The sequence below is a fragment of the Aptenodytes patagonicus genome, chromosome 10 (assembly GCF_965638725.1).
Source record: "Aptenodytes patagonicus chromosome 10, bAptPat1.pri.cur, whole genome shotgun sequence".
NCBI classification, from domain to species: Eukaryota; Metazoa; Chordata; class Aves; order Sphenisciformes; family Spheniscidae; genus Aptenodytes; species Aptenodytes patagonicus.
This window is the reverse complement of record NC_134958.1, coordinates 22527518-22553902: the sequence shown is the minus strand read 5'-3', so window position 1 is coordinate 22553902 and position 26385 is coordinate 22527518. Positions and strand designations below refer to the sequence as shown.

The following is a 26385-nucleotide window of genomic DNA, read 5'->3' as shown; positions in this document are numbered from 1 at the left end:
CTCCAGCCCCGTGTGGGGCTGGGTTAGGGCTCTGCCCGAGGCAGGTGCCCCCGGAGCTGCCGGTGGGTCCCCGCGGGGCTGGAGAGCGGCCTGGTCCGTGGGGCTGGAGGGTTGCGATGATGTGCGTCTCCATGGGCAGAGCATCACGCCCGAGCTGCGGCCGGGGGGCTGAGCTGCCTCTGTCTGTCTGTCTGTCTGCCCTGCCGGCCAAAGCGGTGGCTGATTTCTTCTCAGAGGTGAGACAACCTCTGGCTTCGGAGGGTATCGGGAGTTTCTCGGGACACCTTGGCCCCAGCACGGTATTACCAGGGGGCTGGGGGCAGAAAGCAATCTCCTGGCCGTACCGGGGAGCTCTGCTGAGCCCAGCAGCCCCAGGCATGGCCTGATCCAGCATCCTTGCTGTAATAATAATAATAATAATAATAATAATAATAATAATAATAATAATAATACTACCAGCTTCCCAGCACCCTCCCCTGCATTTTCCTGGATGACCCAACTCCCCTGCAAAAGCAAATCGCGGTTAATCCGCTCCCTTTGGGATTTGGAGCGGTAAATTCCCAGCCTGTGCCAAGTTTTTCCAGGAAGCCTTGCCGCGGGAGCCCACCACCCACCGGGACGCCGGCAGGCCGGAGCTGCTCCGGCTTGAAGTCACACCTGTACTTATCACGGTTTCGTCCCCGCAGAGACGTGTCCTTGCTCGGAGCAGTGCCGCGGACATCCCGCAGCGTCCGTGAGACTGAGGCAGGGAACTGGTGAGTGATCTGAAGGCTTTTTACTAAAATAGCCAATAATCTGTGAAATCTGGGGGGGGGGTTGTTTGCTTTTAAACCCGGCTGCTGACAAAGAGCCGCTCGGAGAATCCCTTCGGTACGTAACGTGGCAAAACACCCGACCACAACCAGGCGTGATGCTTTCTTCTGGGTGACGCTGGAAGAGATTTCTCCCCTGAGCTCCCATCACTGCTCCCCCCCTTGCCCTGTAAAGGGGATGGGCTTGATCTCTCTACACCCCTCGCGCCTTGGGGCGCCCCAACCCCTTCATCAGGAAAGCACTGCTCGAGGAGAGAAAGAAATGCATAGACATCTCCTGGTATTTATTCCACCGGTTATAACAGCACGGTGGCACGGGGACAGCATAGGAGGTGGAGAGACAGTCAACTGAGCACAGCGCACAACTACAGCACGGCAGAGGAGGAGGAGATTTTCCCTTATCACTTTGTTCTTCTCCTGGAAGGGACAAGGACACGAGTGGATCCCACCCCGGGAGAGGGAGGCTGTGCCGCCACCGCTCTGGGGAAGGGCTGGCGTGGGTTCGGATGAGCACCGGGGAGGGGGTTTATTCCGCTCTGGCATTAATTCAGGCTTCAGCCCTCTGGTCCTCAACACCCCCCTCCCCGCTGGGCTAAATGGGATCATATAGCAGGTCCTTCCCGGCTGACTCCTTTGAGAAGGGCCCTCAAGGGCAGAGCGGTTGGTATTTCTTGCACGGACGGGATGTTATTTCTCGTGCGATGGGTATGGGATGCGGGGCGGGGGGGGGGGGGGATGTCGCATTGTGCGTCGTCCTTGCAAAGCAGATTGGAGCCTCCCTGACATTTCTAGGAGGCTCGGTCGAAATGTGTAGGCAGAGACACGGCGCGTGGCCACCGCTCTGCTGGAAAGCCTTTGCCTTCCCGTGCCGACGTCGTTCAATAACACTCCAAGGTCACTCGGGGCTTTCCTTCCCTGCAACCCCCCCCAGCTCTCGCTAAAGACACCCACTGCCAGGGGCACAGGAGGAGGCGTTGGGGCGGGGGCGGGGGGGGGACACATGCTGGCTCTTCGCTCTAACCTCAGACCGGAGAACGAAACAAAAACCCCACACATCAGGGACATCGGGGTCAGGGACTTGGGGCTTCACATGGCTCAGAAGGAGGACCCAACTCACACAAGGCAAGGGTGACAACATCAGTGGGGTCCCCGCCGCAGGCAACAGCCACCGCCAGACCCTTCGCTGCGTCCCCTCCCTTCTCCCCCACCGTCACGTTGATGGGGAGGGGGGGGGTGGGTCAGCCCGGTCACATCACGGCGCATTTCTCAGCCGATTGCTTCAGGTCCTCTAGCGTGGCCGAAGCTTTGTCTTTCAAGGAATCAAGGTCCAGGTTCTGGATGTTGCTGAGCTGGCCGATAACCGAGTTCTTCTCTTCTTCCTCCTCGTTGTCCTGCTCGATCATCTTGGCCAGCTCTTTGGGCAGCTCCACGTCGCCTCCCACCAGCTGGATCTGGTTGTCATCCGTTTCGTTCTGAAATGGGCCAGGAGAAGGTCAGGGGTGGGATGCTGCAGGTGGGAAGGGGGCTTCTGGAGGCACTAAAGGCACGGGCAAGGTTCACAGCGGTGTCTGCGTGGGCTTTGGGCTGTCTTCCCATTTTAAGGTCCATGTGGGCTGGTCCCTGGGGCTCACAGTCATCCTCGTGCTGCGGGTAGGATGGTGCCCATAAGCTCCATCACTGCGGACCCAGAGGGCACGCGGCTGAGCAGAGCCCGGGCACACACCAACGGACACAGCAAGAGCTGCGATGATAACCCGAGCGTGCCAGCGCCAGTATAAATGGGCTTTCAGCTCGTACTGGAGTGGTTGGGGAGGTTTCGGCACCCAATTAAGCTACACGTACGCTTAACGACTGCGCCCACCGGAGCTCGGGGTCAGCTCTGCGCCGGAGAGCCACAGGGGAGACTTTGCAAGAGGCAGCCCGGCTGCCAAGCGGGATCAGTAACGAGCAGAAGAAACTTGTCAAAAGACTAAAAGGGACATCTCAAGCATGAGAAAGCAGCAAAAGGACCGGGGGGCCAGATCTGAACAAATCCCCGTTTCCCCTGGAGAAAAAAAAAACCTCCATCTCTTCTTTTTCCGCCTTTTCTCGCTTTTGGCAGGGGAAAAATAAATTCTCCAGCTGTTTATTTCCTGGCAATAAAAGGGGCGTGAGAAGCAGCGGGGTGTGCATCCAGGCTGGCTGAACAATATCAAGCAATCTGAACAACATCACTTGGCTTAGCTGACCTTTCTGGACTAAAATTAGCCCGGCTCCAATTTAGAGTATTCACCGCTGAGAGACTCTTGCTGGATAAAGGGTGGGTTTGGGAGAAGAGCTTGTGGCAATTCCAAGAATGGCTGAATTATCCTTGATTGAATTGTTTCTAGTGAATCATTCCTTGGGTGGAAGTTCCGAAATGGGAGTTTAGCTGGGCAATGTTTGCCAAATAATCCGGGGAGAGGAGCTGGCTAATCCAGCCGGGAAGGCGTAACTCCGGCTCCACTCCCGGCTACGGGGCTGGGAGTCCGGGGTGAAGGCGGCTTTCCCTTGTCCAGCTGGATTTAGGGGATAAAAGAGAGGAAGAGGGGGATCGAGCAAGGCAGAGGGTGCGTGTCGGGGGTCCCACTGTGTGGGGCTGGTGGCTTGCGGTGCTCAGGGGTGACGGGAAGGGGCCAAGATTTGGGTGGAAGGATGCTTTTTAGGGGGGGACTGCTTTGCACTTGGGCTTTGTAGCTCAAAAGCCCGCCCAGCCAAGGGGGTCCAGTGCCCCTTCCCCTCCCTGCAGAGCAGGGGTGTTGTCTGTTCCCCCGTGGCCCCATCCACCAAGACCCCCACGGGGGCTCCCTGTGTGCCCCCTCCCCCCCACCCCGCCCGGCACGGCTGTACCTTGGGGAGCCTGTACTTGTCTCGGAAGTGGGACCTGAACGTGGCCCTCTCCGCCTTGCGCTGGGCAAACTGGGCATCTCTCTCCATCCTGCGAACCACACAGGGCGGTTACCGGCAGCTGCTGCCCCCGGTCCTTGGGCTTGAGCCCCCCCCCCCCTCCGACCCGGGTACCCCCCATCTCCTCTGCAAAGTCTCGGTTCCCCACAATTTCCTCCCCCCAGAGCAGCCTGAAAGGAGAAAACAATCCCATCTCCCGGGCGAGGAAGCGGATTAAGGGATTAGGGGGTTCATTAAACTCCCTCATGGCCCTGCCACCCCCGGCGCTGTTCCCCCCACCCAGCCTCCCATGCATGGGACGGGGGGCTGCAGAGGGAGCGCCCCGTCCCCCACCGGGACCCCAGGGGTCCAGCCCGCTCCGGTACCCGGTGCCGGTCGCACTTACTTCTCCTCCACCAGCTGCCGCTGATATTCCTCGTACTCCTCGCGGGTCATGCCCTGCGCCTCGGCCGGAGACTTCTCGCCCTCGCTCTTCTCCTCGCCGCCCAGGCCACCCGTCAGGTTCTTCAGCTGCCCCCCCACCATGCTTTTCACCATGAACGCCATGGTCGCGGTCCCGGGGGGCCGGGGAGCCCGGGGGCCGGAGGAGCAGGGGTGCCGGGGAGCCGGGGTGCGGAGCTACTGCGGAGCTGGGCTGCTGGGAGAACCGGGGTTATTGGGAGATGGGGTTCTGGGGTACCGAGGAGCGGGGAAGATGGGGATGCTGAGTTGCGGAGGAGCCCGGGGAACCGGGCTAAGAGTGAACCAGAGTGCCGGGGAGCCGAGGTATACTCGGTGCTGGGGTGCCGGGACGAGGGAGTTACCGGGAAGCTGGGGTGCTGCGGGTGCGAGTTCCCCGGGGAGCCGGAGTACCGGCTTACCGAGGAGCCGGGGTCAGCGGAGCCGAGTTCCCGGGATGCCGGAGTACCGAGTTCCCGGGGATCCGGGATGCTGTGGAGGCGAGTTCCCGGGGCGCCGGAGTACCGAGTTCCCGGGGTGCCGGAGTACCGGGTTATCGAGGAGCCGGGATGCTGCGGAGCCGAATTCCCGGGCTGCCGGGGTGTCCGGGCTGCCGGGGATCAGCGGGGCCGCGCCGCCCCGCCGCCCATGGCGGGGGCCGTGCTGGCCGGCGAGCGGAGCCCGAGCGGCGCGGAGCGGCCGGGGCTGCAGCACCGGGGCGCGGACAGCTCCGGTGTGTGCGCGGCGAGCGGCGGCACCGCCTCCCGCCCGGCCCCCACCGCCCCCCGCCCGCCCCCCGCCGCCCCCCGCCGCCTCCCGTCGCCCCCCGCCGCTCCCCTCCCGGCCCCCGCCGCCCCCCGCCCGCCCCCCGCCGCCCCTCGCCCGGCCCTCGCCGTCTCCCGTCGCCCCTCGCCCGCCCCCCGCCCGGCCCCCGCCGCCCCCCGCCGCCCCCCGCCCGCCCCCCGCCGCCCCCCGCCCGGCCCCCGCCGTCTCCCGTCGCCCCTCGCCCGCCCCCCGCCCGGCCCCCGCCCGGCCCCCGCCGCCCCCCGCCGCCGCCCGGCAGAAAGGCGGAGCCGCCGCCGCCCCAACCCGCTCTGGGGGCACGGAGAGTCCCGCGACCTCCTCCCCCCCCCCCCCCCAACCCCCCCGGGGGGGAAACTTCAGCGGGGAAGGAGCCCCCGGAGCCCCCAGCCCCGCAGGCAGCGGCTCCCGGCGGCAGCCCGCGCTACCGGCCCCGGGGCAGCGGGGATGGATGAAGCCAAGGTGGGGGGCTGCCGTGAGCCCCGCCTGACCCTCCCGGACACCGTGCCCTCGTCTCCTCCTCTTCGGGGACAGCTAGCGACGATGCCTGGCTGCCTTCTCCCATCTGCGGTGGAGCGAACCCACAGAGAAACGTCTTTTTTCCCACTTCATTCCCCATCCTTTGGGTCTGGCTGGCGGAAAAGCCGGGATCTAGCACCCTGTGGAAGCCATATGTGCCATACACGAGTCGCAACTGTTGTTTGCTTGTGGATCTAAGGGCTGTCGTGCCCAAAAGCTTCCTCCTCTCCTTCCTAGTGGTATTAATGATGTTAATTAATTCTAATAAAAGCTGCTCTCGGTCCCCCCAAGCGCTGCCTCGCTGATGTACCAGAGCCGGCCCGGGGACCCACGTGTTGATCGGCCACCGAAATCAGGAGGCCGAGGACAGAGCAGGCATTGATTTCGTTGCGTAATTCCCTCGGCCCCTCCAGCTCTCCTGGCTCCCATCCTACCCCCGCTCCCACTCCCACTCCCACTCCCGCTGTTTCCTTTGACTGCAGCCGTATCGCGGGCCCTGGGGAGCGAGCAATTAATGGCATCGGAAACGCACCTCCCTTCCAGATGGCCAGCCTGGCTTTAACGTACATTTCTCCCTTTTTTCTTCTCCGCTCAGGAAAAATGAGCGCGGATCCAAACTCCAATCCCGGCTTGCGGGAAATCATTTCATTTCCGAAATTTAAAGACAATCTCCGCAGATTAAAATGATGGAACAGCTGCGAAGCGATAGAGTAAACTGAAAGAGGGAGGGGGGATCGGCCTATCTTCTCCCTTCCCCCCTTGCCCAAGGTAGCGCCGGGCAAAAATTTGTCTTAAAAGGAAGAAAAAAAAAAAATCATATCTTTTTCTTGGATAATAATCGGGTCAGCAGTTAGGCAGTGACCACTGCTGTTACGGACCAGAGCCCACTTTTGGAAGTGACACAAGGGGATTTGTCCCGGTGAAGGCTCTCTGGGCCTACGGCTAAATCCCGGCGGAGCAGAGCCCCCTGAACGATGCCGGCGGTTCCCCTGCGTTCACCTGGGCGTGCAAATTGCCTTTGCACCCAGCCGTGAGGCTGAGGGGCACCCATCCGAGGCACCGTTCGGCACAACTCGGCATCACCCGCAGCATCTCACCACCACTCGGATGCCCCTGCGGCTGCTGCCTGCCCAGAGTCAGCGCTGAGCTGGCTGCTCATGGCTCCTACCGACTGTTTGCAGCGACGATTTTCACTTTTCACACCGATCTGCAGACCCCCCTAAGCATTTTCCCACGGACAGCCCGTGGAAAATGAATTTTAACCCCCAATGAGCTTTCACAGCCTGCTCAGAAACAGGCTGAGAGCCCCAGGCACTCTGCAGACCTCCCATCGCCAACAGCGTGTTCAAGTTTTGGCCGTCAGTCAGAGAAGGACTGGATGAAAAGAGGGGCAGAGAGGAGGAAGAGCATCCCTGCTCGTGTCCCAGAGCCGCTCTCCCCTCGGATGCCGGGCAGGTTTGGGCTTTGGGTCGGTTCAGAGCAGATTTCTGATGCGGCTGGTCCTAGGAGCTTTGCTCAGTCCGGGTTTCTATCTAAGCATTCACTAACAGTAAGAGACTTGAAAGTCAGGACCGATTTTTTCCAGCTGGGTTGGATGGGTCAGCTACCATGTAGCCTCCCTGTCTGAGAAACTGAGAGAAAACACTTCTTGATGAGCAGAAATGCTCGGCCAAAGCAGCTATGTGAAAATTAGCACGCGATTACCGGCAGCGGCTGGGACTCGGTCGCTCGTGGCAGGGATGCTCACTCACCAGGAGATGGACGTGCCCCGCGGAGGGGGACCGTGAGGTTGTTCTCTGCGGCCTCTCGCAGCCCCCGGGGTGGTTGGGGAACTGGCTTTGCAGGGATGGAGCAAAAGGCAAAGGAAAGGACCTCCAGCGAGGTCTCACAGCTGCTGGCAGCTCTCCCATCCCTTTGGCTCTTTGGGCCATGCTCTTTCCGGGGAGGCCCGTGTCCCATCTGGAGGTGGAAGAGAGAGGGGACTCGGGGGGTGCAGAGGGCTGGTGATCAAGCCCAGGGCGATGCTTCAAGGTGGTCGATTTCCCATTTGCTTTTCTTTGGGCAGCTGAACTGTTCCTTATCCCTGAAATATATTCAAGTAAGAGTGACTCATCCTTCCTCCCAGGACTCTAACCTGCAGTAAGAGATGTAAATCCTTGCATGACCTATTATATTAGCTTATGCTGTATCACACATCTCCGTGGATTAGACGGGAGGGAGATGAAACGTCCCCCAGTAGCAGCCAGCCTCAGACAAGCCGGTGGAAGTTAAGAGGATCCTCTCTCAGCATTGACAGCTGATTTGAATAGGATGCGAGCGGTTCCCTTCCCTCCGCCATGGTGAGAGGGATCATTTCAGCTCTTCTGTCCAGGTGACGGGAGAACTGGCTCCAAAGCCACACCTGGAAGCTCTCCCCTCACCCGGGGTTTCACAGGATGCTCCAGAGATCCCTGAAGGGGACCAGAAACGGCCAGGATTTCCTGGAGCGGCTGGTTCTTGGAGTTATCCCGTAGATTGTACAGGGGAGGGGAAGGGTCTGTGACCTTGGCTTGCAACGCAATAGCAGGAAGGCCATCGAAGGGCAGCGACCTGATCCTTGTCAGCCTGAAATCCAGGGGAACACGAAGGTTTAAACCTTTGAAGACCCCGAGTAGGTGAGTTAATCCTGGAAAGACGTGCGTGTGTGCTGGAGACGCGACAGGGGAGGAAATGAGAAGGCGTTTCTAAATAAAGCAGGCAGCCTCTCTGCTGGGAGAAGTCACGCCTGCACTTGGCAGTTGATTGTCACTTCTTGTGATGGGGACAGGCACTGCAAGCACAGCGACCTCCGTGCTCAGCCCCGACCCTGGGCGCACCAGGAGCAGAGTCACCTCTGCTCTTCCCACCTGCCGATGGGGATGCTCCAACGGGATGGGGACAGGGATACCCTGCTGTGCCCATCGCTGCCACGCGGCCGGGGCAGCCGCCTGCTCCTGGCACGGGGATAAGGCACGGTGACATCCGTCCCGTGACGATGGCATCTGGAACAGACCCAGGAGCTGAGCATCCCCTGGGCAGGGAGCTGCTGCCAGCGGCGGGGTGGCTCTTGCTATGGGGACAGTGGGGGACATCTGCCCCCTTTCTTTGAGGTCTCCACCAGCAAAAAAGCAATAGAGCAGCCACTGATTAAACCTCAATACTAATTAATCTCTGCTGAAACATCTTTTTTTCTTCCATACAGCAGGCGATGAAAGCATGTCGTGTGTCCTCACTGGTGCAATCAGCTTCTCCGTGTAAACTACTTAGCTGTAAGAAGGTAACCATTACTCTGGGACAGTTATTAAGAAGTTGTTAAGAAAATGCTGAGGGGCTGAAGCACTGGGATCTGGGAGGGGAGGGGGAACGCAGAGCGACCTCGGGGTGGGGGACGCCCCGGCCGGAGGGTCCCGGCGCTGTTGTGGACCACCGCAAGCTTCAGCTGCCGAAAGTTCAAGAGAAAACGTCCCGTGGTCTTGAGCTGTAGCATCCCTTCAAAGGGCAGTGAGCTCTCTTCTGCCCAGCGCTCATTGGGGTAAAAGGGCCACCAATTCATTAACACAGGGAATAAAGAAAGTTTAGGGTAGGGGTGTTGTAAATTATCAAATGAAATTCCTTCCTTTCAAGTTACTTGAATGTCATTAAATAAAGCTAAAAGCGCCTGGAGTTTGTCTTGGCCAAGGAAGATGAAAGGCAACGCAGCAGTTTTGTATGGAAATGAAATCAAAGCCGCCTTTTCGTGACCTAGGGAAGCCATTTCAATGTAAAGCCTTCCTACTCCTGTAGAACCAAGCCTTTACATTCCAAAAATCTGTCATCATCGCCTAAGGACGAAGAAATCCCATAGAGGGGGGTTTATTACTGTTCCGATTTGATATTAAGCCTTAATTATACTCAGGGAGAGCTATATATCACGGAGGTTCTGTGTCACACGTTGCATCACGTAATGAATTTTCATTTTTTTTTTAAAAAACCCCCCCTGTGTTTAATTGCATCCCGAGCTCTCATGCGTTCGTGCGCCTGCAGAGCATTCCCCCGGTGGGGATTTCGCTGCCTGCGCTTGCGGCAGCGCAGGCTGAGCGTGAGAGGGGGGCACGGGGGGAAGGAGTTGCAAGGTCCTTTACAGGGTCATGCCCATCTCTTCTCTTTCCCAGCGCGTAACAACCAAATAGTTTTACGCTGCTGGCGTTATTTTGCTAATGAATACCCTGTACCGTTCTGGGCAATACACCTCCCTTAACCCTCTGTTACGGGTGTGCACCCACGTATATACACACGCGCGCGCACACACACACACACGTATGTGCGCCGCAGCTCATTTTGTTCAGATTCCCGCGAGCTGAAGACCATCAGGGCCCCCGCTGCCCGGGGAGGCTTAATGCCAGCCCGGGGGAAGGACCCGGCCCTCCCCATTTATTTCTGGGCGGGAGGAGACGCGACGGCCAGGTACCCCGACAAACCCGGCACCTCTGCCTGGCCGTCCCCCTCCTCGCCCCGGGGTGGCCTGGCAGAGCATCCCCTGGGAGACCCCAAACGGTACCTGGGAAGGGAAGCCGGGAGTGGGGGTGCTGCCGAGATGTCCCCCCCACTTCCCTCTGAAGCCACTCGTCTCATCACGGCGTCTGCCTGAGCACGGGGCTGCCCAGGCTCGGAATTAGGATTTTGAGGGGTTTGGGATGGGTGGGATGGGAATGGTCCTGCCAGAGCTGTGGGGAGGGGCACATACAGCCTTTGCCCCAAGGGATGGGGGGGTCTGGGGGATGCTGTGGTGCATTATCAGAAGAGGAGGGTAAGCAGGCAGGGCAGCAGGGGTGGTTATAATCCCTGCCGGCACACGTGCCGGGGGGAGAGATGCTGTTGGGGGGGTGAGGAAGAAGAGGGAGGTGACTGGGGGTGGGGGGGGGGGCTCCCGTGGCAGAATCTGCACCCAAGCGGTGACACAAATCTACACGGACAGACACACAGAGCATGTAAACAGGCACATGGGGAGACCATGTGCTGCTTTGCTGCCGGTGGTGGAGAGCAAGCCCGGAGCAAAGGCACATGCCAGCCGAAACACACACACGGCCACACGCAGTTTTCCCACGGGGGATCTTTCCGGCCTTGCCTTCATTTCCCGGAGTGCTCAGAAGGAAAAGCCGGCGCGCGGAGCTGGAGAGGTGAACGGCACCGAGCGGTGGTGGGACCGTACACACTAAAAATAGTGTGTACATCACACTAAAAATAGTCCTCGCGATAAAGTCAGTCGCGGAGGGGGAGGAGGTGCAGGCAGTGCACAGATGCTGGCGAGGTCTGCCAGGGGTTTGGAAGCCCGCACGTCGAGGATGGAGCAGAAGGAGCCTCGCTGGGCCATAATTAGAGCTGGCAATTTGCTCCAGGCGGCACTGAGGGAATTAAGCAGTGGGCAGTTTGGGAGGGGGCCTCCCCGGGCACGTTACACCCCCCTCCTCTCGGGATGGACGGTTTGCAACCCTGGGAAATGGGAAGCAGCGAGCGATTGCTGCAGCTGGAATTGCGCTGGGAACAGATAGGCGCTCCGGTTTCCTTTGAAGTGAGTCTCAGTTTTTATTTGTTTAGCTCTCCGCATCTCTGGGGCTCTCAGGGTAAGGGGGAGAAGGCAGGCAGGGGCTGGGGCACGGGGAAGGCGCTCAGGAAGAGCCGAAGCCAAAGGAAAGAGCCCCGATGGAGAAGGGAGAGGATATCTGCAGGGAGCGGAGGGCAGCAGGGCCGGGACAGGCTGCACCGAGAGGGAGCCAGAGCTGGCGCTTGGAAGAGGTGCTCCGGCCAGGGTGACCCCAGCGAGTCCGTGCGGGGAGCGGGGGGGGGCAGGTGGAGGAGCCGGCAAGGTGATGGATAGGGAAAGAAAAGCAAAGCACGTGTGACTTCAGAGATCGTCTTTTCACCTCCTCCAGCTTCTGCGTACCAAGTCAGCGCCGGTCCCAGGCACTCCCAGCCCGGCTGGGCCCCGGCGGCGGATACCCTGCGCCAGCTGGGGACGCCGAGCTCCAGTCCAAGCTGGGGTCCTGGCCAGCGGTGCAGAGAGGAGAGGCGCGAGGGCCGCCAGAACCGGAGGCTGAATTTTCAGGCGCTTTTTAAACCAGGACCTCCCCGTGTCTCTCTCCTCCTTGCATGCCGTGTGCCGAAGGCGTAGGGAGGGGCGAGGTCCATTTGTGCCATGGGCACCCCGGCCTTCGGCGGCGCCGGCCTGGCAGGCAGCAGAAATAACTCCCTGCCTGCTGTTGCCGATAATGATTCACGCTGCGAACTCGAGGCGGGATGGGAGCTGACACAACTGGGCCCGGTGCCCATCTCCTCGTCACCGACAGGAGGAGGAGGAGGAGGAGGAGGAGGAGGGGGACATGTTGTGAGCCAGCACCCGAGAGCCACAGTAGCCCCCGGGTGTCACACAGGAGCCGGCGGCCTGTCCCCTCTTCCCACGCGAGCGGCGGGGGGGGGGGGCAGAGCTGGTGCACAGCCTGCTGATGGGTTCGCAGCTGATGGGAACAGCCCCAAAATCCCTGGGGAGAAATCACCTAGTGGGATACAGGCTGTCCTTGGCTGTGCACCACCGGGCAGCAGCCCAAAGCTGGGGGGGAGACCCAGAGACAGGAGTCAGGAGCTGCCAGCCCTGCGCGGGGGGAAACTGAGGCACGGACACTGGCAGCAGGAAGGGCTTGGCAGGGTTAAGCTCCCCTCTTTGCAGTGAAGAATGGGATTTCTTACAGCAGTCCTCTCTCAGCACCCTCCAGCTACATCCCGGAGGATGCTGAGGATGTCAGTACGGCACCAAACACCCCCAAAAGCCCCCTCCTGCCCGTGGGACCAGGCACGGTCCCAGAGATCGGCAGCGCGGTGGCCATTTAGAGGAAAACCAAAGGTCTAAATGAGTTTCGGGTTAGGTTTTCGCCCCTTTTTTTGCTGGCTGGCAGGGGTCCATCGGCCAGCGGTAACCCAGGGCAAGGGGACCAGAGGGGATGCGACGGGGGACCGGACCAAACCTCCTCCCGGCTCGCTGATGTCTACCGTCGCAGGAAGGTGCCGGGCATTTCTCACCATTTCAAAAGCCATGTTTCTTGCAGGCTTTGCCCGTAAATGACTTTAATCTTCATAAGCCCGAAAAGTAAAGCTGCTTATATGGCTGGGGCCTGCTGGAGCACTGGGAGGAACGGGGGAGGATGTGGACAAGAGGAGGGGGGGGGGGTTAGTGCAGGAGAAATGAAACCCTACGGTGGATCAAGCCCCATCACATCCCTGTCCCGTCTCCTCCGGATATCCGGACAGCCCGAGGTCTCAGGGGAAGGGGGTCGGGAGCACTCGACTTTTGTAGCTACTGCCATCTCCCCTCCGCACCGGAGGGCTCTTGAAGGCTGTGTGACTCCATCCTCCATCCCACCTAGACCTGAGCCGTGCCCACTGTCCCAGCGCTCCCTATTTTTTCCTTCAGCCCCCCACCACGAGTCGTCTCGGTCCCAATCCTGGCCGCAAACGGACCGAGAGCTCCCGACTCCGGCTTGCGAACCAGGCAGCCGGTAAAGCCGATGCCCCACGCATCGTTTAACGCTGAATAATTCTCCCTTGGATGAAGGGAACTATTTTAAACCTGCTGAGCCCTGCGTGCTGGACGCCACCTCCACCCAACACCCTTTAAGAGAACAGAGACTCCGTGGGGACACCTCCTTTGGGGTCGGGGGTCCAGGACATGGGGGGGGGTCCCCGTCTTCAGCCCCTTGGCTGAGCCAAGCAGGGCAGGGAACAAGGTCCACAAGGTCCAGGGATCGGCCCCAAAATGCATCCCCAGGTCTTCCCCCGGCTGGTGCAAGCATCTCCAAGGGTGGAAGATAAAAGTCTGGCTTAAAGAGGAGCGTTGCCATCACTCGGCAGCTTCATCCCTGTCACAGCCTCGCCAGTTCTCATGGGTGGGATGGAACCAAGTGATGCCCAGGCTGCTCATCCCAGCGATGCGGGGACCCCGGGCAGAGATGGGGGGGACCGTCCCCACCTTGTACCCTGCCAGGGGATCCCAGGACCCCCCCAGGGCGCTGTGTCGTGTCGTCCCCCCCCCAGGGCTGCATCCCATGGGAGCAGAGCCAGAGACAGAGGGGCGGTGAGGCGGGATGTGCCGCGTCCGTATGGAATGGGTTTTTTTATTACAGTTTTAATCTCACAGTTGGTAGCATTACATGAGAATAAAGCACTGGACAGGACTGGAAAAAAAGGCCTCTGAAGACAGCATGCAAACATTGCAACGAGTTTAAAGCAAAACAACCCAAAAAAAAGCGTCTCGCGGGGACGCGGCCGCGCTCTCCCGACCGGGCGGCGAGTCCAGCGTCTCCCCTTTAACCATCACTTCTGTCGTTGGGGTTTCCTTTTCGTGTGTCCATTTCATTGGCTTATTTATTTTATTATTATTCTTCTTTTATTAACCTTCTTCTCTCTTTTTTTCTTTTTTTTTTTCTTCTTTTAATTACATTAAAAAATAAGATTCGTACTTTAGTAAAACGCCCAGCGCTCAGCTGGGCCCTGCTTGAAATAATAAAAAACAACCAAAAAAACCCAACAAAAAACCCCCCCGAAACTGAGAAAACAAAAAACAAACCCACCCAAAAATCCAAAAAAAAAGAGCCTGGGAGACCAAAAAAAAACCCCAAAACCTGACCAAATAAAAAAAAAAAAAAAAAAAAGACTGATTTGGAAGTTTGGAAGCGACCAGGAGAATTGCCGGGGAGGGGGGAGGGAGGGGGGGGGGGAGCGGAACACCCCCGGGGCTCCCTTCCGGCCGCTCCTGGTGTCGGGGCCGGGCAGGGGGGCCGCCCACACCCCGGGTCCGTGTGTGTCCCCCCCCCCGCCCTCCCCCGGCGTGGGTCCCCTCCGGCTGCCGGGGTGGGTGAGCCCCCCCTCACAGGTAGAGCTCCTTCTCTTTGATATGCACTAGCTGTTCGCGGAGCTGGTGGAAGGACGGCCGGTGGTCGGGGTCCAGGGTCCAGCACTTCTTCATCACCTCGTAGACGACGGCAGGGCAGCCGTCGGGAGCATCCATCTTATAGCCCTTCTCCACGCGGGGTACCACGTCCTTCAGGGGCTGGGGGTACAGGGGAGGGGTTTCAGGATGTGGGGGCGCGGGGTTCCCCCCCTCACCCCCCCCCCAAATGGGGGCTCAGCCCCCCCCCCCCCCCCCCAAAATCCAGCCCTGAGGGGAGGGGGATGGTCCTCACTTACGATTCTCGGATAAGGCACTCGCCCGAAGGAGTAGATTTCCCAGAGGAGGATCCCGAAGCTCCATACATCCGACTTGGTGGAGAATTTCTTGGGGGGGCGGGGAAGGGGAAGAGAGAGGCCCCGTGAGCGGGCTCAGGCAGGGATGGGGGGGCAACAGATCTTCCCCACCCTCAGGGCAGCTGTTTTTTGGGGGTCAGACAGCAAGAACTGGGGCTCAAGCACCACCTCTGCGTGGAAAATTCAGGGCAGGCCGGGATGTGCCCCCTTCCTCCAGCCTCCACCACTTCCCCGCAGCCCAGGACCCCCCCGCCGCTCACCCACCTTTTCTCTAAGTGCTTCTGGCGCCGTCCACTTCACCGGCAGCTTCCCCGTGTCCTGCGTGGAGGAGGCTTCCTTGGTCAGCCCAAAATCGCTGACCTTCGCGATGTTGTCCTCCGAGACCAGGACGTTCCTCGCCGCCAGGTCCCGGTGGACAAAGTTGTTGGCTTCCAGGTACTCCATGGCTTCACAGACGTCTCTGGTTGGGGTGGGAGGAGAAGAGGGTTAGCGAGGTGGCCCCAAAACGCCGGCGGGTGCAGGGCAGGGTGGTGGGCACGGCCAACCCTTGGTGCCTTGCTGTCATACTTACAAGGAGAACTTCAGTAGGCAGTCCGCACCGAGGACCGACCGCCCGCGCGACCGCAGGTAGTCTACTAGGCTGCCCTGGAGGGATGGAGAGGGATGGTGCCACCAGGGTGAGCATCCCACCCGCCGCGCCCTCCCACGTGGGGCAGGACCCCGGGGATAATGTCCCTCCCCCGGAGCCAGCGATGCCACCCTCAAACACCATGGTGGCCCCAGGGAGATGTCACCCAAGCTGGGATGACCCAGCTTGGTTCTGCCAGGGTGAAGCCTTGGGACCCTGGGGGGATGCTGGGGGGCGTCAAAAGAGGGCAGAGCGGGAGGGCAGGTGCCCGGGGTGGGGGTCTCACCTTGGCCATGTACTCGGTGACGATGTAAAGGCCGCTCTTCTCCTCCACGATCACCCCCAGGAGCTGCACCAGGTTGCTGTGTCGGAGCTGCCTGCGTGGCGCAGGAGGGCTCAGGGCAGGGTTTTGGGGAGAAGGGGGGGGCTCCCACGGTCCCTGCAGGGCATGGGGGACCACCCGCCTCTGCTCGTACGGACAGAGCTGCCCCCTCCCTTGCGTTGTCCCCACCCCGGTAACACTCACGTCATCACGGATGCCTCCGCCAGAAAGGCTTGCGCTGTGGCATCGTTTTTAATGCACTTCACGGCGACTTTGTTCCCCCGGTAATCCCCCAGCATCACGTCTGCGGGCCAGGAGAGACAGGCACGGGAGGCACTGGGAAGCATCCCGGCCTCCCGGGGCCCCACCATCACCCTGAGGGGGCTGCAGAGGAGCCCCCCCCCCCCCCCCCCCCCCCCTTAGGGCCACCGCGGTGTTGGGGACACGGGGCTCACCTCCGAATTCCCCTTTGCCAATGATCTGCAGCAACTTGAGGTCCTTCATGTTGAGGGCCCAGCCGCCTGCGCGGGGCAGAAGGGAGAGTGAGGGGGTGCTGAGGGGGTCCCCAGGAGCCGGGGAAGGGGCACGGCCACTCACTGCGGGAGAACTCGTCCTGCGCTGCCACCGTCCCCTCCATGACCTTCGGTTTGATGAGGCGGGTGCAGAGCCCGTCCGCGTCTGTGGTGTAATGCTGGGGGGGGGGGAGACGCGGGTGAGAGGCAGACCTGCCGTGGGGGTGTCCTGGCCGCGGGTGATGGGCAGTGGTGCACGGGTGACACCCTGGGGTGGGGGGGTCCCTGCCAAGGCGGTGCCGGGCTCTGGGATCCCACCAGGTGGCAGCACGAGGCCACGGATGGGACCAGCGGGGGCTCGGGGCCGGGGGGGGGGGGTGGTGGTGTCCCTGTCCCTCCTCCTGGTCGCTCTGTCCCCTGCACATCCTGCCCTGCCCTTCCAGCCACCTCCTCCATCCTGCCCAGTCCCCCCGCCTCGCCCCAGGGGTCTGTCCCCAGCAGCCCCAACCCACGGGGTCGGCAGAGAAGGCCCCACCATCTCCTGGGCTCCAGACCTGCAGCCCCACGAGCTCTGACCCCTATGTCCGCCCCCCGCCCCCCCCCCCCCAATCTCAAACCTATGGTCCCCAGGCTGGGGACAGGAGCGGCGGCAGCTCCCGTCGGCAGGTGAGACCTCACCTCCACCAGCTGCATGAGGTTTTCGAAGTAGACCTCCTCGTCGATGCTCAGCTTGCTGGAGGAGTAAATGATGCGGTAGTGCTCCACCTTCCCCTCGCAGCTGACGCACAGGGTGTAGTCCCCGGGGTAGTTGGTGCTCTCCCGCACCAGGAAAAGCCCCGTCTCGGGTGGGTACAGCAGCCGTTCCGCCTGCTCCCGCGTGATCTTCCCGTGAAACCACCTGCAACGGGGCACGTAGGGCAGGTCAAGGACCGGGGATGCGCTGGCCTGACCCCCGTGGGGCCGTGTTTTGGGGGGGGGGGGAGGGGGGGATGGGGACATGGAGCAGCCTTCATCCCTGCCTGCACGGGGCCGGCTTGCCTGTGCTCCTCCTTGCTGCCCCCCGACAACACAGCTCCTTCCACGGCGTCCTGCTCCCCTCCTCCTGGTCCCCAACCCGGACTCAGCCCCTCCGCACACCCTTGGGGGCTTCCTCCCCACGGCAGCCCCGGCTCCTCCAGACTGGGGGTCACTGGTGGCTCTGGGATGCAGCAGGGACATCAAAACCATCTATCCATCCATCTACCTGCCTGCCTGCCTGCCTATCTCCTATCCCTCCCGTTACAGACCCTGTTCCAACCCCCCTTCTTTCTCCCAGCAGCCTTTACAACCACAACGTTGGGTAAAAGACCCATTTTGAAACGCAATCCAACCATCCATCATCTTCCCGGCTCTGCAGGCAGCTCCAAAGGTGCTCAGAGCTTTCCCCAGCTGCAGCGGGTCCCAAATCCCCGCCGCTGGGAAAGCCCAAGCCCCTGCCCCTTCTGCCTTTCAACCTCGCTAAGCCCTGCGAGGGACGTTGCTTCTGTTGGGACACGGGGTCAACCAGGTCTTTGGTCTGACACAGCGGGGATGCTCCAGACCGAGCCAGCTCCCCCCTAGATTCACCTCGGCAGAGCCCCGGCGGATACTCACGGCATGAGGCTGAGCTTGATCCCAGCTTTCACTCCTTCCCGCTTCTGCACGTAGTTAGCGGGGATGATGCCCTCCCGGCCCACCTTGTTCTTCGCCTTGTACCAATTGGGATCCTGGGGGACGGCAGAGATGTCACGATGAGCCTGTGGCCCCCGGCGATGGCAGCATCCCAGCCAAGGAGCCCACGGGGGCGTCAGCACTGCCCCTCCTTCCCCAGCCAGCTGCCTGCGTGGCCCCAAGCACCCCGGCACCCCCTGCCCGGCTGCAGGCAGGATGGGGTGGGCAGGGGACAGCCGCAAAGGTCGGGGTTGGTGCCGGGGCCAGCAAACCCCGATGCTGGTGGCCCCGCGGAGGTCACCGCGATCCCCCTCCCAGGCTGTTGGGCATCCCGGAGTGCCCCGACCCACGGCCTCTCTCTTTTTCTCCCCCGGCGCCGAGCACAGCATTGCTCCCCGATTGATTGCGAGCCTCTCCCCTCCCTCCTCCACCTCCCGGGAGGCACTCGAGAGGCTTACATTTCGGAGAAACCTTAACTAACGAGGCTGTGAATTAATTAACCGACCGCGTGGCCCGATTCCTGCCCTGCTGGCTCCGTGGGACTTCCAAGGGGACCAGGGGATCCCACCGGCACGGCGAACGCCGTGTCGCGGGATGCAGGGATGCTCCCGGCATCCCGTGAAAATCCCGGCACAGGGGGCGGCGGCAGGCCAGGGGGGTCCGTGGGGAGGCGACGGCCTTACCTTGGTGACAGCGACAATGGTAAGGACGTCTCCTTTGCTGAAGGGCAGGTCCTGCTCAGCGGTACCGTGGAAGTTGTATTTGGCGATACATTCTGTACCGGACGGCCAAACGGCCTGGCCGGGGAGAGGGGGACGGTATCAGAGTCCGGCCCCCCCCTAAACCACGGGGACCCCCGCCCCACGCGGGGCTCCCGTCCCTCTGATGCAAACCCAAACAGGTTTCACTTAAACCAGAAACAGTTTAGGGGATTTTGGGCAGCCCTGGGAACTCAGACGATGTTTTTCAGCTGGGATGGGGACAGGGACGGGGCGGGGACACACAAAACCGCAGGTCCCCGTGGTGCTGGGCTTCTGCAGGGGCACGGGGGGAGAGGGACAAGTGTCCCCGTGTCCCTCCTCAGCCCCAGGGCCATCTCTGAAGCAGATGGAAAGGCTGGAGAGCCCGCTCCGTCCCTGCCTCTCCTCCCCGCCCGGCGCTTACCTGCATCCCTGACATCTTCTCAGGAGGTTGGGGTGCGCAAATCTCACAGGGGGGACACGTCACTTGGTACCATGAGACCTGCAGGGGGAAAGGACAACTGAGAACCGGGCCCGGCGGGGAGGGCTGTGTAAGGACGATGCACAGGGAGCAGCCCCCCCCTCCCCCAAAAAAAGGATGTTCCCTGGGCCACGTGAGCATCTCTTCTACCGCCAAGAGGAACAGGTCTTGCCCGAGGCACCGCTTCCACAACGTCCCCAAATTGATACGAAAACCCACCTGCGGGAGCTCCGGGCCCGCTCTGCCCCCCTGCAGCCGGGGACTGGACCAGCGCTGAGCTGCTCGCCTGGATTACAAGGTATTTGCACGGATATTGCTGCGCGGCCACCGCAGCATCTGCATCAACGGAGCAAGGAAAAAATATGGTACCGTACAGAGGGACGGAGATGCCCGGGGATGGGAAGGGAGCAGAGACGACCTCCAGGAGCAGCTGGAGCCCGTTCCCCAGCCCAGGCTGGTTACCGCACTGCGGCGGCCGGCTGGGAACCGTCGGCGAGAGAAGCTTCAAACCCTCTGCCCGGCACGTGTACGACTGCCTCTGCCTTGCAGAATCCCCCCCAGTCTCGTCCTGCAAAGCCTCCTCCACCCATCTCCGGCGGCTGCCAGCAAAGCGGTTCATGGTCCCCGCAGCACCAAGGGAGAAACTGAGGCACGCTGGCGAGGGGATCCGGCCAGCGAGGAGCAGCTCCCCCAAGCCTCAGGCTCACACCTCGGCGAGCATCCCAGTCCCTTCCCCGGCAGCACCGGGGGCTGCGCAGCCGGAGCCCCCGCTCTCCCACGGCGCCTGATGACCCACGTGTGGAAACATCCAGCCCTGGGAGCTTCCCAGGCCCGGGATCCAAAAGAAGCAAAATAAATCTATTTCCTGCAGGATAAAACCCATTGGCACTCCGGGACACGGGAGTTCCCGCCGGCTCCTAAATCCCAGCGGGATGCACCGACTCGGGGTGCCATGCTCCCCCCCATCAGCGCCCCGAGGCCCAGGCTGGGTCGCATCCTGCCCCGGCGCGTGGGAGAGGAACAAACCCGGCTTTATTCTCGCCGCTTTGACCCCCGGGAAGAGATGAAGTCACCGGCCCCGGCACCAAACGTGGCTTTCTTAGGCCGGGGCGCTGGGGTCACGCTGAGCTGGGGGCACGGAGCGGGGTGCGCAGGATGCAGGCAGGGCATCCCTGCCTGCGCACCCCAAAAACCACCCAGGTATTTATGAATTCATCGTATCGATTCGGGGCCATCAGCGGCCACCACTCCCAGCCCTGCTGTCAGCAGCTCAGAATATTTTGGGAAGGAGGAACTGAAACGAGGGGCAAGGCCAGCAGAGACGGGAGGAGGAAGAAGATAAGGGGCAGAACCACAGGGAGGAAGAGAGCGGGTGCAAACGTGGCCCCGTTTCCACTGCAGCCGTGCCCAGACCCCTCCGGAAAAGGCGTCACGCTGCCACCACCTCCCTTACCTTCCCCCAAAGCGGGGACATGCCACAGGTCACTTTATTTTTGGCATCAGAGAGGAGAAAACGAGGCTCAGATGCTCACCCTAAGGACAGAGCTTGGGCACCCGAAGCCGAGCACCGGGGTTTTCAGCGAAGCCCATCACCGCAGCGTCTGGGCCCCGTGCATCGGGTCGGTTTTCTTCCCAGCCAGCCCCAGGGCTGTTGATGAAGAAAAGCCTCTCGAGACGGCACCCAAACCCAACTTGATGGCAACCATGAGTCTGGGGACGCTGCCACGGAGGTGGCCGGGACCCAAGGGAGGGCAGCGCTGGATGATGCTGGACCGGAGAGCATCAGCCGGCAACGCAGCCCCCCGAAACGTCCCCAGCTCAAACCCTCTTTGTTTTCAAGCTGGTATTTGGTTAAATCCTGAATTTACACCCGGCACGGAGCAAAAATTTCAGCAACGGGTCCGGATACCGCCAGCCCGAAACGCAGCCCAAAAAAAAGAGGGAATAAACTACACCCCTCCAGCAGTCCCTAGAGAGATTTGGCTAAAGTCTGGAAGGAGCTTAGTTTAAGAGAAAGTGCCCCTGCGTCCCCGCGGAGGGAATTTCCCACTGCCGGTGTTTTCGGCCCCGTTCCCCATCCGGCACCCCGTGGGGACGCTGAGCAGGAGCCGGCCCCGGGTGTTGCTCAAGGAGCCGCTCATCCCCGAAGCGCTGAGTCAGCATTTCCCATCGGCCGGGCGCTCCGACACCGCTATTTTAAAATGACCAAAGGAGAAAAAGCAGCAGGACGGAGGTTTCATCTGAGACGTCACCCCAGTTGGAAAATCCTGGCCGAGCTTTGCCCACCGGAGCTGGGTCGGGATGCCGGGGAGCATCACCCGGAAGGGATGCCCAAGGGTCCATCCCCGGACCGCAGCCCTTCTGGAGGTTGGAAAAACCATTTTCCACCCTGCGTGAGAGCTGGATCTTTCCTATCCCCGAGGCTGGTTGTTCGGGCTTTCAGCTCACGAATGTCACCAGCATTTATATTTTATAAATGCAGAGAGGATACAAAATTTATAGCCTGCCTTCGGGCTTTCGAGCCTTTATAAGGAGTATTGTTTTTTCTCTTTTAAAGAGGAAACTGTCCCAGCAAACCCCGCCAAGAGGAACACGCTCCAGCCGGTCCCAGGATTTTTACCTTCCCGGCCCGTGGACATTCATGGCATCAGACGGTGGCATTGTTATAAATATAATACAAGAAATTTGCTTATCGGTTTTACAGGGGGAGGTGGTTAACGGCACCGAGAACTGCCCTTTGCAGAGCCCCCGATGCCCCCTTCTACATTTCGGCGCAGACCACCTTCCTCCCGAGGGTGACTTTTAAGCAGCAGACTGATTTTTTGGGGTTGGTTGGTTTTTTTTTTTTTTAATCGTTACCTAATTTCTGCCTCAAAGCCGAGGCTTTCCGAAGAGGAGGAAACCACACGCGCCCGAGAGCGCCGAGCTCCGGGGCCGCTGCCAACCGGCCCCCCGAAGGCGCCCGCTGCCTGCAGTGGCCTCATGTGACAGCCAGCGGTTCCTGCCGAGCGCGTCACTCGCCGTCACCCAGGCCGGCCCCAACCTCGTGCCCGCGGTCGCTTCCGCCGTCCTGGGCTCATCCCTATGGGATGCCGGGTTGGGAGAAGGATGCGGTGACGCCGGCACGGATCCAGAGCCTAAAGGCAGCATCCCCTGCTTTCCCCGCCGGAGAGCTCCGGGAAAACACCGGCATCGCTCCTTCTCTCCGAAAGCAGAGGTGCTTCCCCAAGGAGGATGCCTAGCAGCAGAAGTCAGCTTGAAAAAAATAAATCATAATTAAAAAAATAGCCAGGGAGCAGCCCGACCAACCCGGCGGAGCTGAGTGCCAGGTTTGGCTATTTTCAGCCCTGCCAGACGAGGGTTTCGCTCCCCCTGGAAACTCCCCATCCCTAAAGAGGGGCTCAGGAAAGCAGCCGGGGCGCGCAGAGGAACCCACCAGCCTTTCCTCTGCCGAAAACCGCCTCCGTTTCTTCCCCACCCTCTGCCCGAGCACCCTTCGAGCCGCTCTGCCCAGGCACCCGGGTGAGGAACCTCAGCCCGACGCCGCACCCCAAGAAGGGCCGGGGTACGTGCTGGTCCCCACCACCTCCCTCCCAGCCCTGCTCCTGGATTTCCCTCCGGGAATCTCGGCTCGGCGGCCAAGAGCCCGGGAAGGCGGGTAGGGCAGGCACGGCAGATACCTTTGCCACCCTGATAATCCAAAGGGCACCGGGGAAACAAGCCGGGGGAAACCTTTCTTCTCGTTAATCACCAGCATTTCCTCCTCCTGCCAAAATCGCGCTGTGACAAACCCGCAGGCAGGCTGGGACCGGTGCCCCGGGAGGATTTGGGACGCCCCAGACCGAAGGCTACCGGCACCGCGGGATGGGTCGGGGGGAAAGATGCCGCATTTCCATTTCAAACCCAATTAGGCGGAGGAAAACGGGGAGCAGACCCTGCCCAGCACCAGCTAAGGACGACTCTATTTTAAATAAAGTTTAGCTGCAGATGGCAGGAAAGTTTCATTCCCGTCGGAAACAGGCGTGCGGGCGCCATCCTCATCCATCCCGCCCCGCTCATCCACCTCGCCCTCACCAAAACAGCTCCCAACGCTCAACAGACCGAGTTTCTTTAAACTTCAAAAAAGAAAAAAAAAAAAAAAACGACCCAAAACCAGACAACATCCTCACTCTCTCCAAAAGATCTTATCGCCTGTTATTACAAGTAACACCTACGATTACTATAATCGAAAGAAAAACGTTCCTCCTTTATCTCATCAGCGAGCTGGCTGCGCTCGCCGGGAGGGTTTCGCTGCTGCTCCCCCGACCCAGCCTCGACTGCGTGCCCCGACGGGGGAAAGGGGGGGGAGGGAGGGGGGGGGTCTTCCTTTTTTTTTCCCCCAGGTTTTTTTTTTTTCTTCTTCTTTTCCAAAGAAAAGGAGACGACGTTGCCGTTCAGACCGCAGAAGGCGCCCAGGGGACAGTCGGAGGCAGGTGGAGGCCTGGAGAGATGCTCCCGGCCTCCCCATCGTGGAGGGGTTTTCCTGGTCCTCCTCTTTCCTACAAAAACACTCGTGAAGGCGATTTTCCCCCCGTTCCTTGTCACCCCACAAATGGCCCCGGCATCCCCTTCCCAGGTCCCGGAGGGTGTCAGGGCGTCCCCAGGGACGGGCAAGTGACGCGGAGGGGAGCGGCTGCCGGTGAAGCCGCCCCAGCGCGGGCTTGGGGCACGCCGGGATGCGGTTGAAAGGTTTTTTTGCAAACACCCACCCAAAACAGAAAAGACGGGGTGGGGTGGGGGGAGGCAGCGGTCGCAGGGCGAAGCGCACCCCAAACTCCCTGGGTTCACGGGGACGGCATTCTGGGGGGGGCTTATCGCCGGTGCTGCTCCCCGCCACGACGCTCTGCTTCATCACCACCATCCCGCCGACGCTCAACGAGGGATGGGAGGATGGGGACCTCCCGGGGATGCTCCCGAAACCTCCTGCATCCCTCCGCCGCGCTTCCAGGGATCTCTCCGGCCGCTCGCCGCCTCGCCAGGATCAGGACGGGCTCCGGCGTGGGTCCGGTGGGAACAAACCCCACGGGAGCGTGGGAGGCGAGATCCCCTCTGTCCCGGGAGGGAGGAAGGAAGGCAGCCATCCCCCTCCTCCCGCTCCCCGGCCCTTGCACCTTCGACTTTAATTTTTTTTAATTTTTTTTTTTTTCTCCGCGCGATGGCACGGCCCCTTTCGCTCTCGATAAACCTACGAGCAACAGCCGCGGCTATAAATAACCCGTCACTGCCTTATTGACCAAAAAAAAGAAAAAAAAAAAAAGAAAAATCGCTGCCAGCCCCTTTTGACACCCAGACCGCGCTCCCTCCTTCCGCCCCAACCGCTCTCAAAAACCCCGCCAGCAGCTCGGGGCTCGGCCTCACGGTACCAAACCCGCCCCGGCCTTTGTATCGGATGGGGATGGAGCGGGAGGAAGCTGTGGCAGCCCCCTTGCAGGCTGGCGGGTTTGGGGGGCGAGGTGACAGCCCCCCCCCCCAGGAGAAGGGGACGCCGCTGGGGTCCCTCGTTCTCTCCATCGCTGGAGCTGGAAGGATGCGGCCCCCCGGCTGGGGAGGGGGGACACGACGATGGGGTCCCTGGGGACAGTCGCTGAGCGGGAGCAGAAGCGGCCCGGGATGGGGTCACCCACCAGGTCAAGCGACACGGAGGCGGCTGTACCCCCCCCCCCCCCGCCCCCCCTCATCCCCCCGCATCCCCCGGCCCCGGCCCGCCCCGCAGGCCCCATTGTCTGGGCTCCGCCGCGCTCCCGGCCCCCGGCCCCGCTCCTCCCGCGGCGGGGCGCGCCCCCCAAACACGGGGGGATGCGGGGGGGGGGGGGGGTGGGGGGCGAGCACCCCCCGATGTCTCCCCCCTCCCCTCCCCGGGCAGCGGGGGTCTCCGGCGCGGCGCGGGTGCGGGGAGCGGTACTCACCTCCCTCCGGGCAGGGGGCTCAGCCCGCCGCCGGCTGCTCCATGCGGCGCTGCCGGGGGCCTCCGGGCTCGGCTGGGCCGGCGGGGGGGCGCGGGGGGGGCGGAAGGGGCGGAGGAAGCCGGAGCCGCCGGAGCAGCCGCCGCCGCCGCCGCCGCCCGGTGGGGCCGAGCCCGGTGCGGCGGGGAGCCGGCGCGGCGGGGTTCGGGGGTGGGGGGGGGTGCCGGGGGGGGGAACGGCGCGTCCGCCGCCCACCTCGGGCCGGGCGAGGGGCGCGGGGTCCGCCCGGGGCGGCGGGGCCTGCTGGAAGGAAGCGGCGCCCGGAATCGGAGCGCCCCGAGCAGCGCGCCTGCGCCGGCACGGCTCGGCTCGGCACGGCGCGGCACGGCACGGCACGGCGCGGCGGGGCACGGCGCGGCGCGGGGCCGCCACCTGCCGGGGGCCGCCGCACCGCCACCGCCACCGGCACCCGGCACCGCCACAGGGACCGGCACCGGCACCGCCACCCGGCACCCGGCACCGCCACCGGGACCGGCACCCGGCACCCGGCACCGGGACCGGGACCGCCACCGGGACCGGCACTGCCACCGGCACCCGGCACCGGCACCCGCACCCGCACCCGGCACCGGCACCGGGACCGGCACCCGGCACCCGGCACCGGGACCGGGACCGCCACCGGGACCGGCACCCGCACCCGGGACCGGCACTGCCACCGGCACCCGGCACCGGCACCCGCACCCGCACCCGGCACCGGGACCGGGACCGGCACCCAGCACCGGGACCGGGACCGCCACCGGGACCGGCACTGCCACCGGCACCCGGCACCGGCACCCGCACCCGCACCCGCACCCGGCACCGGCACCGGCACCCGGCACCCGGCACCGGGACCGGGACCGCCACCGGGACCGGCACCCGCACCCGGGACCGGCACTGCCACCGGCACCCGGCACCGGGACCGGCACCCGCACCCGGCACCGGCACCCGCACCCGGCATCGCCACCGGGACCGGTACCCGCACCCGGCACCGAGCCGTGCTGCCCGCCCGCAGCCCCGGCCCTGGGTTCCTGCATGGGCCGGGGGTGCCTCCTCGGTGGGTGCTCGAGCGGGTGCAAAATAGTGCTAAAAGAATACTAAAATACTGCTAAAATACTAATAAAACAATAATAATAATAAAACAACAATAATAAATAATAAAACAATAATAAAATGCTAAAAGAACAAACTAATAACAAAATAATAATATAACATAACCTAACATAACACAACATAACGCAACACAACATAACAC

General features: G+C 61.9%; 2 protein-coding genes across 4 annotated transcripts; both read right to left on the bottom strand.

The window, feature by feature from the left end:
* Positions 1 to 1075: 1075 nt before the first annotated feature.
* CPLX3 (complexin 3) lies at positions 1076 to 4817 on the bottom strand. Of its 2 annotated transcripts, none has more exons than XM_076348739.1 (4): positions 4598 to 4817; positions 4123 to 4374; positions 3681 to 3768; positions 1076 to 2284 (listed from the first exon to the last, which is right to left on the bottom strand). In XM_076348739.1, the coding sequence occupies exons 2-4, from the start codon at positions 4281 to 4283 to the stop codon at positions 2060 to 2062; spliced, it is 474 nt and encodes a 157-aa protein (XP_076204854.1). In that variant the 5' UTR covers positions 4284 to 4374; positions 4598 to 4817; the 3' UTR covers positions 1076 to 2059. The 2 variants fall into 2 exon arrangements, with proteins under 2 accessions (XP_076204854.1, XP_076204853.1); XM_076348738.1 differs by having other exon boundaries at positions 4123 to 4371.
* A 9455-nt stretch (positions 4818 to 14272) lies between these two features.
* CSK (C-terminal Src kinase) lies at positions 14273 to 25172 on the bottom strand. 2 transcript variants are annotated; one of them, XM_076348737.1, is made up of 14 exons: positions 25101 to 25172; positions 19375 to 19491; positions 19099 to 19176; positions 18618 to 18731; positions 17878 to 17990; positions 16924 to 17143; positions 16331 to 16424; positions 16189 to 16254; positions 15938 to 16037; positions 15698 to 15788; positions 15355 to 15428; positions 15048 to 15243; positions 14727 to 14813; positions 14273 to 14589 (listed from the first exon to the last, which is right to left on the bottom strand). In XM_076348737.1, the coding sequence occupies exons 3-14, from the start codon at positions 19111 to 19113 to the stop codon at positions 14407 to 14409; spliced, it is 1353 nt and encodes a 450-aa protein (XP_076204852.1). In that variant the 5' UTR covers positions 19114 to 19176; positions 19375 to 19491; positions 25101 to 25172; the 3' UTR covers positions 14273 to 14406. The 2 variants fall into 2 exon arrangements, with proteins under 2 accessions (XP_076204852.1, XP_076204850.1); XM_076348735.1 differs by lacking the exon at positions 19375 to 19491.
* Between the last annotated feature and the right edge of the window lie 1213 nt (positions 25173 to 26385).

Bases quoted from the DNA above. Each gene is read 5' to 3' on its own strand.
- CPLX3 (XM_076348739.1), bottom strand. From the start codon at position 4,283: ATGGCGTTCATGGTGAAAAGCATGGTGGGGGGGCAGCTGAAGAACCTG. The intron at 3,769-4,122 runs GTAAGTGCGACC...TGTGGTTCGCAG, and splicing joins CGGCAGCTGGTGGAGGAGAA to GATGGAGAGAGATGCCCAGT. The intron at 2,285-3,680 runs GTACAGCCGTGC...GGCCCATTTCAG, and splicing joins ACAAGTACAGGCTCCCCAAG to AACGAAACGGATGACAACCA.
- CSK (XM_076348737.1), bottom strand. The intron at 16,425-16,923 runs GTGAGGTCTCAC...CCCCCCCCCCAG, and splicing joins ACCTCATGCAGCTGGTGGAG to CATTACACCACAGACGCGGA. The intron at 15,244-15,354 runs GTAAGTATGACA...CACCCCAACCAG, and splicing joins TGCCTACTGAAGTTCTCCTT to AGACGTCTGTGAAGCCATGG.